General features: G+C 43.8%; 1 protein-coding gene across 1 annotated transcript in view; it reads left to right on the forward strand.

The window, feature by feature from the left end:
• Cntnap2 (contactin associated protein 2) overlaps positions 1 to 17,675 on the forward strand; it is a 1,600,222-nt gene that overhangs the window by 1,298,275 nt on the left and 284,272 nt on the right. Inside the window, exon 18 of the mRNA XM_050164469.1 lies at positions 9,936 to 10,154. Coding sequence (XP_050020426.1) covers positions 9,936 to 10,154 — 219 coding nt within the window. The remainder of the gene's footprint in view (positions 1 to 9,935; positions 10,155 to 17,675) is intronic.

Here is a 17,675-nt window from a genome sequence, read left to right on the forward strand (position 1 = left end):
CCAGTCTGATTTTGTGCTGTGAGTCTGGAGCATGGAGAATATACATCTTTACCTAACACCTTTAGAATTCTTCCAAGAAAAACCTTGTCTTCAGTCTTATTGGATAAATATTTTAAAAGTTTTCTAAAAATGGGTGGGGGGGTGCTACAAAACAAAGGTGACCTACAAGGTGGAAACTCAGCTCATGGAAACAGACATCACCCTGACCTCACTTCTCTGGTAGACTTATCCAGAGCTCTCATGAGCAGCCGTCTCTTCCCAAAGCCTATCTACGCTCTCATCCTGGCTTCTTATCTTTGTCTTCTCCTCATTATCAATTTCTCTATCAGAACAATCATCTACATATCAGTCACTTAAATGTCATAGTCAATTCATCATCTAATATGTTGTCTCCCACTAACCTCCATGAGGAGACGACTTCACTCTGTTAGTGTCTCTTCAAGTTCTTTCAGTTCCTGGTTCGGTTTCCTCTTTTAGACCTCAAATCCCTTGATACCTTTGATTTTAACTCTCCCAGGCCATTTAATCAGCCTCCTATCTCTGCCATCACCTTGAACACACCACAAATATCCCAATATGTTGTATCAAAGTAAATATATTTCAGGAAGTATTTCCGTTTGAAAAAACAAAACAGAAATAACAACAAAAACCCTTGTGTAGTGTCAAGACACTTCCCTGATGTTTACCTTCTCAAGTCATAGTGTTTTCTATACCTAGGGAATCTTTATGCATCTGGCTTAACAGTTTGTCTGAAGAAGCTACATCTCCTTTTATTACAAACACTGTAACCCCGGAGTCACCATCTGGGCCTTCCAGCCATTCTTCCACATCTGAACCCTCTCCGGCCAGCACTGATGCCTCAGCCCACTCCATCCCACTGCCTGTGTCTCCACTCCAGGCACGCAGTATTGTTTCAAGCCACATATCATTTTCGATTGATTTTTTATCTTTAAATCACATGGGTCCATTAATATTCAAAAAGTTCTTTCTCAGAGGTAGCTAAATGCATAGAGCAAACTAAAATTAGAAAGGTTTTGCATTTTAAAGGCAGCAGTCCACCTCTGCCTGTCCGATGGCATCTCATTTTCATTCCCTCTTCTCTGCAGAGGTCTTTGTTTGTAAAGTTAGATTTTCAGCTATAAAAAAAAACTTAAAGGCTAAGATAGATGAAGAGAAATATTTCTTGTACTCAAGAGGTTATCAGGATATGGAAGAACTTAAAGCAAGTTTATAACATTGATTCTTAAGCTCTGAGCATTTCCTTGAAGAATTTCCAAAAAAAAATCTTCAAATAAATTTTCCTGGCTCATGTTCAATTTCAGATATGTTGAACACCTTTTTTTCTGGTGCAAATATGTATGGATGGCTTGAAAATTCTCTACATTCACAAAATGACCAAACAAAAAGAAAAACTGTTGGCATAAAAGCCAGTGAGGTAAAGTTAGTAAAGGAAAACTTCTACACTTCCTTACTATAGAGCCTAATGGCTTACAGCCTCCATCCGCATCTAGCCAGCCAGGGTGAGACTGGAGGTCGAAGTATGTTCTCTGAAATCTTTAGTTTCTAATGTTATCAGGTTATGTGGGAGTGATTTCTTTCTAATCTGTTGCTTTCATTGGTTAATTAATAAAGAAACTGCCTTGACCCATTTGATAGGCCAATCCTTAGGTGGGCAGAGTAGACCAAACAGAATGCTGGGAGAAAGAAGCCGAGTCAGGCAGTCACCATGATTTTCCCACCCCACACAGCTGCAGGTTAAGATCTTCCCTGGCAAGCCACCTCGTGGGCTACACAGATTATTAGAAATGGGTTAGATCAATATGTAAGAGCTAGCCAATAAGAGGCTGGAACTAATGGGCCAGGCAGTGTTTAAAAGAATACAGTTTCCGGGTAATTATTTCGGGTAAAACTAGCCGTGCGGGCGGCCGGGCGCCAGGAACGTAGCCGGCCGCTCCTATTACTACAATCAGGCCCACCCATGGTGCATCTCTGAATTGAAGTGTTGAGAATTTGGAGGTTATGCAGCTAGAACCAACTGACAAATGGCAAGGACAAGCATTTCCATAAAGTCACACCCACTCCTGACATCATTGGCAAGAATGGATTCCCAGCACGTCCCAGATTCGGTAGCTCTCTGGAATACGTGTGTAACTCATAAAAGGCTGCTGTGCTCGGGGCTGCTGTGCTTAGAAGGGAAGAATGAGGATGGAGATGCACAGGGAGTCCAGGAAACAGCCTCCGAGACTGAGCCTCTGGTCGCCTCCTCCCTGTAGAGTCAGGAACATATTTACTTCCTGTAGTTGTGCGTGACAAAGCTTCCCTGAGCTTCCATGTTCCAGCCCCTCAGATGATGGAACTACCTAACCCAAAGTTACATTATGTTCTATATATATGTTATGAAGAAACTGGGGTCTCCTCTCAAAAATTATAGTCTTGTTAAGAAAAGAATTTAAGAGCAGGCTGAGAAGGAAGCTCAAGGACAAGTTTATTAGAGTTTAAAAAGAAAACCCCAGGGCAGGCAAGCTGTAAATCTAGGCAGCTGCTGGGAGGAGGAAGACAGAGAAGCAGACTGAAAATCATATCATTTGTAAGTAGCCACATGGCAGAAGGAAGGGGAGGTAATAGCACCTAAGGAAAAAAATGAGAAAGGACAGAGTGTCCCAGAAAATATGACCATGGTTTGACAAGTATTAAAAACAAAAAAGGGAAAAATATATATATAAAGAAGAAAAGTTACCCTTTTCTGAACAGTTCAGAAAAGTGAGCAGTCTCAAGTCACATTATTCCATCCACATGGCTCCGGCTCTGTACATGACTACAACTAGGGGTAGAAATCTAGGAAGGAGACGTGTATTACCATCATTGATGGAGTAATTATTCCTCTTAACTCTTGAACATGGCTTGTGGTGAATCAACCTTCCTGATGAGTGGTCCCTCAGCCAGGTGATTGACCAACCCAACAGGGATAACTCTGAAAGGAGGAGACAATTCAATTGCACACCTCCATCCAGAAGTAGATTCTGTTCTTTTAGGAGGAAATTTTACATGAGGCAAGTCATTGCTCCCCAAGCACCAACAGGCAGTTTCTTCCAACAGATAGAGATGCTGTGTGGTGTTGAGGGCTGAGGGAATCTTCACCCAGTTACTTTGTGCTCTTAAGCATCTTAGCAAAGATGCTTGTGGAATCCCAGGAGCCATTCCAAACGTTCAGTGACATTGGAGATGCCTGGTGTTCCCTCTTTGAGTGCAGTGTTACTATAAGTGGTTGCCTCCTGTTCTTTCATTCATTCCTTCGCAAAATGTTAAGTGTGTGCTCTGTGGCAAGCATTGTTCTGAGGAGAGAAAAATGACCCCATTAGAAAATCCTCTGCCTTACGGAAGTCACAAATGGGCACAGACCTGTTCTGTCAGATAGTTATACAAGCTATCATCTGTAAAATCAAGGGTAAAAGGGAAAAGGAGTTGAGAGCTCTTTGCTATTTAACATAGTGTTGAAAGACAGAATTTTGAGTGTGGTGACTTATGGGTAGAGAAGTAAAGAAAAGCTTACAGAACTACATCCGTAAAGGAAGGGCAAGCAGCACCGCCCTAAGGAAGGAGAAAAACTTCAACTGTGGTTAAGGAGGAAGGAAGCCTTGCATGATGACAGTTCAACAAGTGGGGAGCAAGCATACTGAGCAGCGGGAATTCTTTCAAGGCATGATAAGGAAAAGAAGAATTGAAACTGATAGGTAAATAAAAACAGGGGCTGCTTTGTGCTGATGAGGCTGTGCAGAGTAGAGTTGTGAGCATCTTCATGGGGAAGGATGCAGGAAAGAGGGGATAATGGCTAGTGTGCGCCCCTGACCAGGAAGAAGAATTAGTGTGCGTCACGATGGAGGGGCGGCTGGCCTTAGGTGGAACCAGAGAGCCTCTTCACAGCTTTCTCCTTCCCTTCCTCTCTCTGAATCCCACAGTGACCTGACTTTCAGTCCTTCCTGACCTTTCTCAAGTTTCTCATGAGTTTCTCAATTGTCTGTTGCACCAATGATCAGTTTCTTTGTATGAATCAGATGAAGTTCGGCACAGGGGCACTCTTTGAAGTTCATTTTCCTACAGAAGAAACCGATCCCAGGGGTAGCCAGGCAGCTATGTGCACCTTTCCTTGTCTTTTCTCTGCTCGCTGCAATTGATTCTTTGCATCTGTTGTCTAAATGTTACCTCACCTGCTAGCCGAATTCAACCCAAGGGGCTGCCCTGTGGACCGGGTTCCATTTATCACTTAGTACTGTGAGTCTGCAGTCTTTTGCTTGAGCAAAGGAACGCTAGAATGAGTTCGCACAGCGCCACCTGCTGGAATTAGACTTCAATGGCAGGAGAGGGAGCTGCAGTAAGAGCTGCCCACAGCTCTGTTCTTCCTGCTCCCTGTAAGGTGCACAGAGCGGTGGCCCAGTTTTAGCCACCATCCTGCCACCTATTCTATTCCTTTGGCAGTATGCCACCTGGTACGTTTCTTTCAGTGATTCTCTTTCCTCCCTGTGATGATGAAAACCAGCTGTGTTTCATTTATTTCTTAGAATTTCTTAGAGATTGTTCTAGAATGTAATTTGTAATTTGACAGAAGATTGCGGGTTTTCTGGATCAGTGGTTGTGGACATGTTCTGGATACAGAGACTCTAAGGAAACTAAAGGTATCAGCTCACAACCACTTGTGACTCCAAAAACAGGGCCCTTGCCGCCTCTGCCCTCTGCGGGCACCTGTATTCACACGCACATAATCTTTTCAATCTGTAAAATGTTACTCTAAAAATATTTACTTATTAAAAAAGAAGAAAATCCTGAGCTCTGTAACTCTGGGAGTTATATGAGAACTGGACATTGTCATCGAGGACAGGGAGAAATCCTATTGCTCTCTCCGTTTCTCCTCAGTGTGTCTGCTTGTGAAACGGTTTCACCGGTTTTAGCACACACAAACTTCTACCATACATCAAGGGGCGAGAACTGAACTACTTTTCTCTTATATCTCTCATGAGCTAAGAAACCTCTCCCAGAAGATCCCAGTCATGTTGCACTGGCCAGGAGAGAATGATATACGTTCACCCTCAGTGGGCTTCTGGCAGGGAGCAAGATGACTCTCAGCCTTGGTATCTGGGATGGGGATCCCCCATCCCTCATTACCCTGAAGGCTCAGACTGAAACACATCCATTCTTTAAAAAAAAATCCAGAAGTAACTAATTGATAAGAGAAAATTCTGTCTGGTTCCTCCCATTCAGCCTGTCTTCTGAGCAGGGGGCATGGTGGCTTGTTCTTATGCATTTACAGTTATGAGGGTGGACAGAGAAAGATAGAAGACAGAGAAGGTGCCTTCCCCCCAAGGCAGACGCTAGATTTGTCTCATGACCAGGATAATAATGGTTACCAGTGTCTCTCCAAGGCCCAAAATGAGGCAGGTTTGCTAACAGCACCTTGAAAGACCCAGGTTTTCTTAGTGCAGAGTCCTCCACTGTGCAGCAGGCAACTCACTTCATGTGCAGCACCCACCTGGCTGACCCTGGGACTTTGGGGTAGGAGCATGAGAAAGCAGGGTGAGCCTGAAGCTCATTTTGCCTGCTGTATTATTACCACAAATCCATTTTCTCTGACCCAGGAGCCCGTGCCTGCTTCATGAAACTGTGGCCAAGCAACTTATTCGTTTTAAGAGAAGGAAAACAAAAACAAAACAAAAAAACCTAACCAGTCTTCAGCACTCCTGGCAAGGCAATCCTTCACGTTTGCTGTCCGCATTCTTTCCAGTGAGTCATGCTATCTGTGACCCAATCCTCAAATCTTTATTATATAAGAAATCCTTTCCTATAGATGGAGACAGACAGGACAGCACTTCAGCCTCCAAGTGAAGACACACATTAACTGAGCGGTGTCACTGGCTCCGGTATCTTCACTGCTGCCTCTCTTTATTCGCTCACTGACTCTCTCTGTAATTATCTTTCTGGAAATGTCAGTTGCTCTCACCCAGAAGGCCAAGGGCAATCAGCCACAAACTGAATGCTCGAAGCTTTTAAAACACACGGGCTGGCTGTCTAAGAGAAGGGGTTTCTCAAAGGAGTCCCTTTCGTGGTGTCAGGACAGCTGACATTGAGTGACTGAGAGGGAAAAGCCCTTCCCTTCACTTTCATCTTCTGCAGCAGAGCTGGAAGAGAAGGTCCTGGAACTGAACTATTAGTGACAGTCCTGGGCTTGAGTCCCTCTTGCTGCACCCTCATGGGAGTGAGCAGCAATAGCCAGGTCCTGGAAAACTTCCTTCCTTCTCTAGATCAAAGGTTTGCTGTTAAGAGCACAAGGGTCATGCATGAGTGCAGGGGTCATGGAGGAGCGCAGGGGTCATGGAGGAGCCCAGGGGTCATGGAGGAGCCCAGGGGTCATGGAGGAGCACAGGGGTCATGGAGGAGCACAGGGGTCATGCATGAGTGCAGAGGTCATGCATGAGTGCAGGGGTCATGCATGAACACAGGGTGCATAGACGAGCACAAGGTACATGGATGGGCACAGGGGTCATGCATGAGCTCTGGGTTATGGATGAGTGCAGGGCTCACAGATGAGCACAGCTCTCAGACCTCTTCAGAGAAGCTCCTTTCTATAGTGGATAGCAGTTAACTCAGACACTCTCAGCTGGTCAAATAGAGAGCAAAGGCGACCATGTGTGCTCTTCCTTAAATGGGTATCTGTAACACAGCATCTCCCCTCAAGACTTAGAGCACATCACACAAGAGGGAGTGGGAAGATTGTGAGGGTCAGCGGTTGGCGAGGACTGGAGAGAGAGTGTCTCCTGGACTTGACGGGACCATTGCTTTCACAGGCTCATAGCCGTTGTGTTTTCCTGTGTAAAACCTGCACAAGCTCAAACCAGTCAACTTCCGAGCATGGTTAGGGAGTAACCCCAACTACCTAAGTTCCTGCCCCTAGCCGAGGAGGCATTGGTAGTTGATGGCTGCCTTAGGAGGGAGAGTCAGTTTGCTTTAGGGGTATGTTCCTGGTAAGTTGACCATGCTCTAGTTGGTGGAATATATATATATATATATATATATATATATATATATATATTAAAGACATGAAGCTGTTGACAGGGTACAATCAAAAAATCATTGTGTGCAGGTATGCAATTCTCAAAGAATAAATAAGACTAGTTCAACAACAAAAGAGGATGGAATCAAGAGAATAGGCAGGGACCTATCATGACAAAAGGAGTGAAGAGGAAGGACATTGCCCAGAATCTGCTGGTGCTCAAGATTTCTCCAAATGGTGACAGTTTAAGACCCAGACAAGAATTTGTCATAGCAAAAGGGTAGAAGCTGAGGAAATTAGAGCAGTGTTTATCCCTTCAAGTTGAACCTGAGGGTTAAACTCAATTTATCACTAAATTCTATTTCCCTGGTGGCAGTTGATTCCTTTAAAGCTAAACAGTCTTTCCCACTTAACCCAGGAGCCCTCATCCTCCTGCTGTCCCGGCGACCCACATTTAGGAAGGCAGCTGCTCATGTGCACCACAGAAGCATAGATTTCAGCTGAAGCCTGGGCTACTTTCCCCCATCCACTGTATCTGCCCCGTCAAGAAGGATCTGGGAGGCTGCAGCCATGTGATGGTCTACCTGCATTTCCATCCTACTGCCATGGCAACTGAGATGGGGTCACTAGCCTGCATGTTATATCTCTCACGATGATCCTGGAGGCAGGGGCTTCTAATTTGAATGAGCCGTTTTTACTGGACTGTGCATGGAATCACTGCAGGTGTTATAATGAAGGTTCTCTTTCTAATGGCATGAAGGACCAAAATTCCTTGGTACAATTAGACTGATTAAATTGAGCTCTGTAACTAATATCCCTGTAGCTCAATAAAGTTACTACCACTTTCCAGAGACCCCGACACAGAGGCAGGGAACACGGGAGCCCCTGAGAGAATCTGGCCCACTGTGGATTTTAAATTAGAAGTTTGATTGCTTGTGACACTGTCCCAAAGAAACTGAATTTTCCATTAGCCCTGGAAAAAAATGACAGATATTTAATTAACCGGCTTAGAGATTAGGCAGAAGGCTTCTTGATGGATAGAGGGACGGATATCTCTGCATGAAAAGCCGGGGAAACTCGCTGGTATACCACATCTTTAATGCTAAAAAGAATTCTCCAAGCCTAAGGGAATGCGAGATATGTGTGCTGCTTCAGCGAAAAGCTTCCTCCCCTGTCAGTCCTGAGTAAAAATATACATCCAAAACGTATTTATAAAGCCCTGGGTGGCCACTGAGGGAGCTCATACAAAGCTTAAAATTTGAAATAAAAAAGCTACTTAGAACGAAATTTGACAAAGCAACCATCAAACCCATTCACCTATTGTCGAAAGGTGATTTGTTGCAAAACAGGGTTGACAGGGGAGACCTCTGCAAACAAGAATGATTTGTGGCCAGTGCTGGCAGGGAGGTGGTGAGCAGGATCCAGTATCCAGGATGTGACTAGCCAAGGTTTGCAGCATCCTGCTGAGGGACATTGTGCTACCAGAGTGCTATGTAGCCTTTGAGACAGCCACTAGTGGTCCAAATGAAATATGCTGGTCACCACCATTGCCTGAATAAAACTCATAACCCTAATGTTCAATAAGGACTATGAAGATTAATGAAATAATTTTGTAAGTCCTCTTAAAGCAATAGCTCTCAATTTTAGCTCCACAGTAATGTTTCCCAGGGAGCCTTTGGAAATACCAGTGTCTAGGCCAGGTACTAAAGTTTCTAAAGCACCCATACAGAATATAATTATATAATTTCCCCCTTCCCTTTCTTTCCTCCTACCCCTCCCAATCACACACAAAGCAAAATCCCTCTTAAATCCACGGCCTCTTTTTCTATAACTTTTATTGAGGGAGGGGGATGTACATATATCCACTCACATACCTTCTGATGGGTCTGATTAGTGTTGCTTGTCTGTACATGACTTCAGGGCTGGCCACTCGGTATTGGATACCAATTCGAAGCCTCATCCCTGGGAAAGACTGTTTCCACCACTCAACATACCCTATTTGACTGTAGTTCTTTGTCAAGAGGCGGGGCCCCATGAGGCATCTATTGGTGTTGTGATTGTTCAGGTTCTAATTAAACAGATATTGTTGTGGTATCATAGGCATAGCTTCCCTGCCATTTCTAGGAGGCACACTCTCAAAACGGACCTCTGGGTCCTCAGATTCCTGTAGTGTTTCTTCCCTCTTCTTCAATGCTCCCTGAACCTCAGGTGCAGGAGTTGTGTTGTGGACATATCAAGTGGGGCTGGACACCCCACCTCTTGCTACTCCCTGCATTTTGAACAACTTCTGGTTTTCTGCAATGTCATCATCTGCCACAAAGAGAAGCTTCTATGATGAGAACTCTACTTGTCTGTAGGTGGAATGCAGTTAGCATTTGTGCTGAGCTAGTAAGGCAGCAATTTTAGCTCCACAGTAACATCTTGAGGCTCTCCTCAAGCTCTGAGACTTCACTAACTCTGGATACTTTGCTGAACTTCCAGTACCAGTCATGGTTTTCCATGGTTGAGCAGAAGTTAAGTCCAATAATTAGGGAGTTCTTGGTTGCCACTGAGATATGAGAGCCACCGCTGCACCTTTGTCAACGAGTATACCGTACTGCCAGTTTCACTGGGCTTCAGTGTTTTCATCTGGAAAGAGTTGATGATGGTAACTTCTTAGAAATCTTCTAAGTCGTAAATAAGGAAATTAAATAAATGCATGCCTGGCACATAGAACCACTGCCCCTGCAAGAGCAATTTATTTCCTTCCTCTTGGTTAGTGAAAATAATGAATTCATATTTATCTTTCCTCCAGTGGTTTTGCCACTGACCTGTGTAACATTCCTCTACAATCTGCTGTTATTTGGTATCTGGGAGAAATATGCTCATGTATCTTTTATACTTTCTGCTCCTCCAGCTGCCACAGAAGTGTCCTTTTCATTTGATGTTGGAAACGGGCCAGTGGAGATTGTGGTCAGGTCACCTTCCCCTCTCAATGATGACCAGTGGCATCGGGTCACCGCAGAGAGGAATGTCAAGCAGGCCAGTCTCCAGGTGGATCGCCTGCCCCAGCAGATCCGAAAGGCCCCAACGGAAGGTCACACCCGCCTGGAACTCTACAGCCAGCTGTTTGTTGGTGAGTGGATTGAAAGATAATCACGATTTACCTCTCTGTTGGTTTTAGGAACCTTCACAAGGAAAAGACAAACACACAGCCTGTGGAGGAATAGAGGTTCTTCTCCCATTTCTTCTCTAAGACAGACAGAAGAATGAGATAGAAACTGGATGCCCAGATCTGGTTCCATTTCCAATTCCCCAACCATAATGTCCTCAGCTAAAAACATCAGAGAGTGGGCAGGGAAATTTTGCAGGGCTTCTCTAGTTTCTGAAACTTTAGGCTTATGATTTCAAAACTATATGATTTTATGTTTAATAGAACTTAAGAATGGGAGGGAAGGAAGGAAGGAAAGAGAAGGGAGATAGACGGATTCTATAAGCTCAACTTTGCTTAAAATGATAAAGAGAAGTAAAGCAAGAAAAGAAAAGAGAAAGAGCCAAGCTTAAATTTGCCTTAAAAGATAAACAGGAATTCATTCTTTTCTCTGCCCAGGGATCTAAGCAGAAAATAGTGACCCTCTTCATGAAAAAGAGGTTGATGTTTAATACAGCAGAGAGACAGACAGACAGAGAGAGAGAGAGAGAGAGAGAGAGAGAGAGAGAGAGAGAGAGAGNAGAGAGAGAGAGAGAGAGAGAGAGAGAGAGAGAGAGAGAGAGAGAAAGAGAGAAAGAGTGAGAGAGCAAGCTATGAGAAGACAGGACCCAGCCACCCAGCCTAATCCTCTTCAACAATATTTTTGCTTTTGAAAACTGAGAATTTCATACATGAATACAATGTGTTTCTGACCATTCCACCTTCATCTCCTCTCCTCCAATTTCTCTCATATTTTCCCATCTCTTTTTCTTTCCCAAACCCACATGTTCTCTTTTAAACATAGTGAGTCCACTTAGTGCTGCCATGGATGTAGGGCCATCTGCTCCAGCTGGGAGACCTATCTGGGGCCACATCCCTGGAGAAACTGACTCTCCTCACAGCAGCCAACAATTAGCAATAGCTTGTTATCTAGGGAAAGGACTTGCTGGCCGCTCCTTTATTCATGCTGGGAGTTCTGGCCGTATCCTGCACAGGTCTTGTGTCTATAGTCACAGCTACCATGAGTTCATGTGTCCAACTGCCCTGGCATAGTTGTAAAATGCTGTTTCACTGATGTCATCCACCACCTCTGACCCTCAGTCTTTCAGTCTTTCACAATATCTCTGAGCCAGGATTTCTGCTTTTAACTTACTCCAGGTTAACCTAAACTGACTTCAAGGTGATAACTCTTCACATGGCTAGTCGAATTTTTGATATTTTCGTTCTAATACCACTCATACTTTAGGAAATTAGCAATATTCCTTTAACTGTATAAAAAGAAACTGAGTTTGAAGAGCTTGTCAGATATGAACCAGATTAGACTCCCTCTCTGGATTCCGTTGTTCAATTCTTTCACCTGTGGAATCACGCATCAAAAAAACATAGGTATGACCCAGCTGCTGGTCAGTTCATCACACCTATCTCCCGGTAGAAGAAACTCATCAAGGGTTAGTTGATGTTAAGATAGGCCAGAGCCCATAAATGTCTTTCACGATTATGTTCTGATACATGAAAAATATTAGAAATCCATTTTTTAAAAAAGATAAAATTAGCTATGCACTCATTTCAGACTACAAGACGAGGGTGATCAAAAATGAGCATTGAAAGTGAGAGTGCTGTGTGAACAAGCCACATCAGTCAGAGACCACGGAAGAAGTGACGTCACTTCCCATATCTGCCTGGAGGACTCGGGGTCAACATCCCATGTGTATTGTCGCACTATCCATTATAGGCAAGTTACAAAACCAGCAGTATACATCAACAGGTGGACAAAGCTGTTGTGGAGTACATACATTTCAGAGATTTGTTAAGCGATAAGGAATAACAAAATTGTGTCAGTTACAAGAAATGGATACAATGCAGGTTGTCATATTAAGCAAAATACATCAGACACAGATAGACAAATACCATGTTTTCTGTCATTTACAGATCCTATATTTTGTAGAAAAATCATTTTTATAGATCTGACATGAAAACAAAATCTAAGTCTGTCTAGGGAAATGAGTAGAAATAGTAGGATGGAGCGTGAGAGAGGAAAGAGAAAGCAGAGTGAGCACAGTCAGGGTGCATGATAGACTTCACGGAACCTATGGCTATGCACAGTGAATATGCTCCAGTTTTTAAAAGCCCCCAAACTCACTGGGAACCCAGCACGTTCCAGTCTTTCCCTCGAGCAGTATGTCACAAATTATATATTTTCCTTTACATTAGCTAAATAAAGAATCCATTGAATCCCACTGAAGACAGTGAGCACATTCTTCTTCATCAGTATGTCATGCCCTGAGGACCTGATCCAAACTTCTTCCTAAATTTTCCCCATCCCCAGAATGCTGGGTATCATCTGCTTGAGTTTCATCATAACAGGACTCTACTTGTCTCAACTTTCTGAGCTTTCTCCTGGATGGAGAAGTCCAGAGCTAGCTTTATCCCTTTCTTCCCCCTCACTAGAGATGCCAAGAAGAACACTAGAGACCTGGTAAGGTTGTAAAATGAAAGCTAACTGTAATATTTACTGTGAAGATAAGCTGGTTCATTTGAAGATCACGATCTACGAATAATTTATTAGAAGGGAAGAGAGATGGAGGTGAAGTCTGCTTTTCCCACAGCACTGAAATGTAAGGGACAGGCAGAATAAAAACCTTGCTAGAATAAAGAAAAGATACAAAGAGTTCTCTAAGTAAAATGAGGAGACAGTAATGTCTCCAGAGGAGAAATTTTATGAAAAAGACAGTATCAAATAATATCAAGGACCATTAATTTTTTTAAAGCTAGATTCTTTGGATCCAGCAGTGATGAAACCATTGATGACCTTACAAAGAGGAGTTCCCTGAGAGTGCACTAATGTGATGGGTTAGTAATGCATTGTCACCTGGTAACAAAGGCTAAGTCCCCAGTTCTAGTTTTTAATTTCCCGTTATCTTAGAGGTGGGCACAAAGCCCATCTCCCAGCTGTGGGCTAGCTGAAGCAATCCAGGGACTATTTTCCTAGAGTAGAGGCCCAGCCCAGGGTCAGCAGAGAGGAGCACTGTCCCCAAAAGAAGGACACATTTAACAGCTCTGAAGTCAGCAAGTTCAGCCTTAGTCTCAGTTCAACTCTAATAAAAACTTAAATTTATTTTCACTTTACCAACTACCACTACCTCCCCTATCTTTTCTCATATGTCTAATGAAAGAGTTAGATAATTTACCCCCAAACCTCTTTCCACTTTAGATACTTATGGGCTTAGTAGGGGTTGACCACAGCCTGGGTGGCTAAATGACCAGCTTTTCCTACAAGGTTATGTGGTTACCAACATGGGCTTTGAATCTTACCTCTGCCTCTTGTCAACTTGGAGACCAATGATAAGCCATGTAATAGCTGTGTGTTTGATGGGATACAGTTTCTGTGACTTGGGATTCAATGAGGTTATTGCATATACATCTCTTAACATGAATGACACTTGGAATACAGTCAATACAGCTTTTATATGAAACATTTTTCTTCACACCCTTTACTTCTTACTCCATCCATTTTCCACACACACACACACACACACACACACACACACACACACACTAATTTAAAGGAACCTCTAACTAGCTCAGTCTCTTCCTTCTCAAAACACTGGCTAGAGATGGGATCTTCCCACAGTGCCTGCCCCAGCAGAACACACTCGTGCAGAACTGTCCCTCAAGCACTTCACCTACACCAGTGACAGTGGCCACAGAGCAGCAAGCTAGGGCCCAGGGCGTCCCTCAGAAGGTTGGCAAAGCACACAAAAATCTATCAGAAAAGTTCACCCCAGTGTCACTGAGTGCAGTTAAGACACAGGGCAGCATTGCCAGTATGCTCCCTCAGAGATCGCGGGAAGAAGCGCTTTGACACAACTTAAGTTTGAAAGAGTCAGAGGGGAGTTCTTAGCTTCCTACGCAGAGTGGATGCCTCAGAGGCCCAGCCTCCATCACTCCCTGTGCTAAGAAATCCAGGTTCACATCTTTTCTTTTTTTTTTTTTTAAGCAACTGGAGAAACAGAAACGACGTGCTTTCACTGTGCAGCTAAATATCATTGGAACCTGTCATTCCAAAAGAGCTAATGCGGGTCATTTGGAGGAGATAAGAATTCAGCCATGGTTCTGGTCTAGTAGGAAAGTGTGAGGGAAAAAAATACTAAAAGTTATGCAAGGAGGAAAAAGCAGTTGCTCGTATTTCTTCTGAATAGTGTAAGAAACCGTCCCCCATTTTTCAATGCAAACTAAGGAGCTAGCATATGATAATACCTCAGCATGACCTGGCAGGTATATTTACATCGTACGCATGGTAAATAGAGCCTCATCCACACTGAGTGTCCAGACCTCAGTCCTGCACCAAATTCATAAGACTAGAGCTTTCCGAGGGAGACAAAAAAAAAAAAATAGCAAACATCATACCCATGCTGTTATCGGAACCTGAAGGAGGCTGGGTCAGCCCAAGTGCGCCAGCACAGAGAAGAATCAGAGTCTGAAGTTCAAGCAGCCAGGACCCCAGTGGCAGCTGAGGAGAAAGGAGGTGTGTGTTGGGCTCCAGTATGAAATTCCACCTATGGCCCTATTGACAAGTATATAGCATAGAAGGGAGAGAAGTAGGCTTGTTAGGATCCGGGCTAGGAAATAGGTCATCCTTCAGTCCACAAGATACATGATCCACAGTAAGTGACTCTCAAGCACAAGTTTAGTGAGGAAGTCAGAGAGAGCTGAAGTCTGCTTTACCAAGCTTCGGGTAGACATCAACTGCTTCTGAAGTGGAAGGCTGGGTTCGTTTAACTAATAATCAATGTTTAGTCTCAAAGCACATAGCTCAGACTGCCTCAAAAGGACATTGAGCCTATAATTCGGGTTCTTAGAGAAGCTAACTAAGAAGGAGAACCCAAAGAAAATCATATAGGCTTCCTCCTGAATATTAACCTTCATCAGGCGATGAAAGGAGACAGAGTCCCACATTGGAGCACTGGACTGAAATCTCAAGGTCCAAATCAGGAGCAGAAGGAGAGAGAGCACAAGCAAGGAACTCAGGACCGCGAGGGGGGCACCCACACACTGAGACAATGGGGATGTTCTATCGGGAACTCACCAAGGCCAGCTGGCCGGGTCTGAAAAAGCCTGGGTTAAAACCGGTCTTGCTGAACATAGCGGACAATGAGGACTACTGAGACCTCAAGAACAGTGACAATAGGTTTTTGATCCTACTGCACCTATTGGTTTTGTGGGAGCCTAGGCAGTTTGGATGCTCACCTTACTAGACCTGGATGGAGGTGGGTGGTCCTCGGNGGGAAAGGGGAGGCGGCTGGGGAGAAGAGACAGAAATCTTAAATAAATAAATAAATAAATAAATAAATAAATAAATAAGTTAAATGGTGGCATCTCTGTGAAAGACGTGGCCCAAAGGAGCTGAGAAATCTTTCTTAGACCCCAAGTTCTTTTGAGCTATGTGAGGAACCTAACTTAATACATGGTGGGGGAGCCATTATCTACAGAAAAACTCTTAGGAATGCCCCTTCCTCCCCAACAGTATGAATCTACTGCCCTTTCTCACCTGATTGTGCAAGTTCACAGAAAAGCCAAGGCTCATTAAACAACGTGTAAGTCAATGAAGACCAGAGTCCTGGAAAAGCTCTCTGAGCTCAGCTTGGCTGACAAGGTCATAAAACAGCCCAGATTCCTCCAACTCAATAACAGGGCTTGTTTGGTCAGCTGTTCCTCAAGCATCTACATTCCAAATTCACAGATGGATAACTTCAGAGCCATCTGAATGCCAAGTAATTGAGAGAGCAAAGAGAAAGTCAACAAGGGGGAGGTCACAAAATGGGAAGTTGGGATTCCAGTCATGAAGCTCACCCAAATCTGTGGATGATCAAAATGGCCATCTCTCAGACTTTAAAAGTTTACAGTTAAAAATAAATATATATTGCATCTAAATTGTAGTAATTATACTATAAGATATACTTATACCCCTATTATCTGCAAACCTGGCTCAGTAACAACAATGTGAGTGTTAGCTAAGAGGCCCAGGATGACATCTCAAGGCCAAGATCAATGCATGCTTTACTGTATTTCAGGACTGTGCAAAGTAGAAGCCATTGCTGCTTTCTGCTTCATTTACATAGGAAGAAGCTAAAGCTAAGGGTTAGTTAACTCACCTAAGGTCATATATGCCAGGTGAAAGAGAGGAGGAGATCTGATTCCAAATAGTCTGACCAAAAATTCAACCCTTACCAATTCACCTTGTCAAGGCCAAGGTCATACTTGGCAAAGATTTCCAGGCAAGGAGGACTCTACAGAGACCATTTCCATGGTAAAGGCTCAACTCCACCCCAAGGAGAACAAGAGAGATTTATTCATATGTGGGTTGGATTTTGTTTTCCATTCTATTTAAAGATCCATACCCGCACACGTTTCAGCCTTTTAAAAAATAGAGATAGGAAGGCTCATGGGCTGAACTTTCTCCCATCTTCCTGGGTTGGATAGTTTTATAACTTGAAACAAGGGATCATTGGTAAGTCAGGCTTCTGACCTCCCAGGAAGATAAGGAGATGTGATATCACCTTCATTGATGTTTAAATTTCAAAGAATGGTACCAGAGAAAGACATTCTTGAGTTGCAAAAACTCTTCATACAATGACTTTTAAAAATTCTCAAGGCAAACAGATAGGGAAAAAATAACAATTACTGCAAGATGTTTGAAGAAAGCATGCTTAAAATAGACATGAGGAGTCTAAAGTCAGTTCAGGAGAGCAGGAAGTAAGTGGAAGCCTCCTAGTGAGTCCCTTAGAGAATTCTTCATCTGGGATAACACTGTGGCCCAGTGGGCATTTGGTAATGTGTGGCAAAGGCAGGAGCTCTCTGCAGCTATAGGCAGCACAAGCCAAAGCTTCCCATGGCTCAGAGAAAAATCCACCCTAACCACACTTTCTCCACCCTAAAAGGCAGGGAAACACTACTCTTGGTTGGTTATGGAGTCTGTAGTAGGAGCTTGGACTAAACAAGGACAGGGAGTCAGGCTGGGGGTGAGGCAGCCCTGGCAGCTGTTTTCTGGAAGAGGCCAAGACTGGCAGAGGATCACTGTCAGCCAGAGGGGTGGGTCAACAAGAGAATATCAGACAAGGGCCGTTCTCTTCCTCTCCCCTGACGAGACTCCTCACACGAGGCTCTCCACGATGTAGAAATAAGTTCTTCCTTCCTTCTCTCCCTACTTCCGCATCTTCCTCTTTTTCTACCTTCTTTCCTACCCTCCTTTCTCATATCTTATCACTAAAGCCCATACAAAGATTGTCTTAAGTCTGCATGGATCCAAATTCTGCATCACATCCTTCTGGTCTCTTGCCTCTTTGAAATAATTGCTTCCATGGATTCCAGGGCTTGTGCTCTCTTGCTTTTCTTCTTTTTGGTTAGCTACAGATCAGTTTCTGCTGCATCCTCTTCCTCACTTGCCTAGCAAATGTTGAAGTGTCTTCT

The sequence above is a fragment of the Alexandromys fortis genome, unplaced genomic scaffold, assembly GCF_014885135.2.
Source record: "Alexandromys fortis isolate MF-2015 unplaced genomic scaffold, M_Fortis_MF-2015_v1.1 scaffold_133, whole genome shotgun sequence".
NCBI lineage: Eukaryota > Metazoa > Chordata > Mammalia > Rodentia > Cricetidae > Alexandromys > Alexandromys fortis.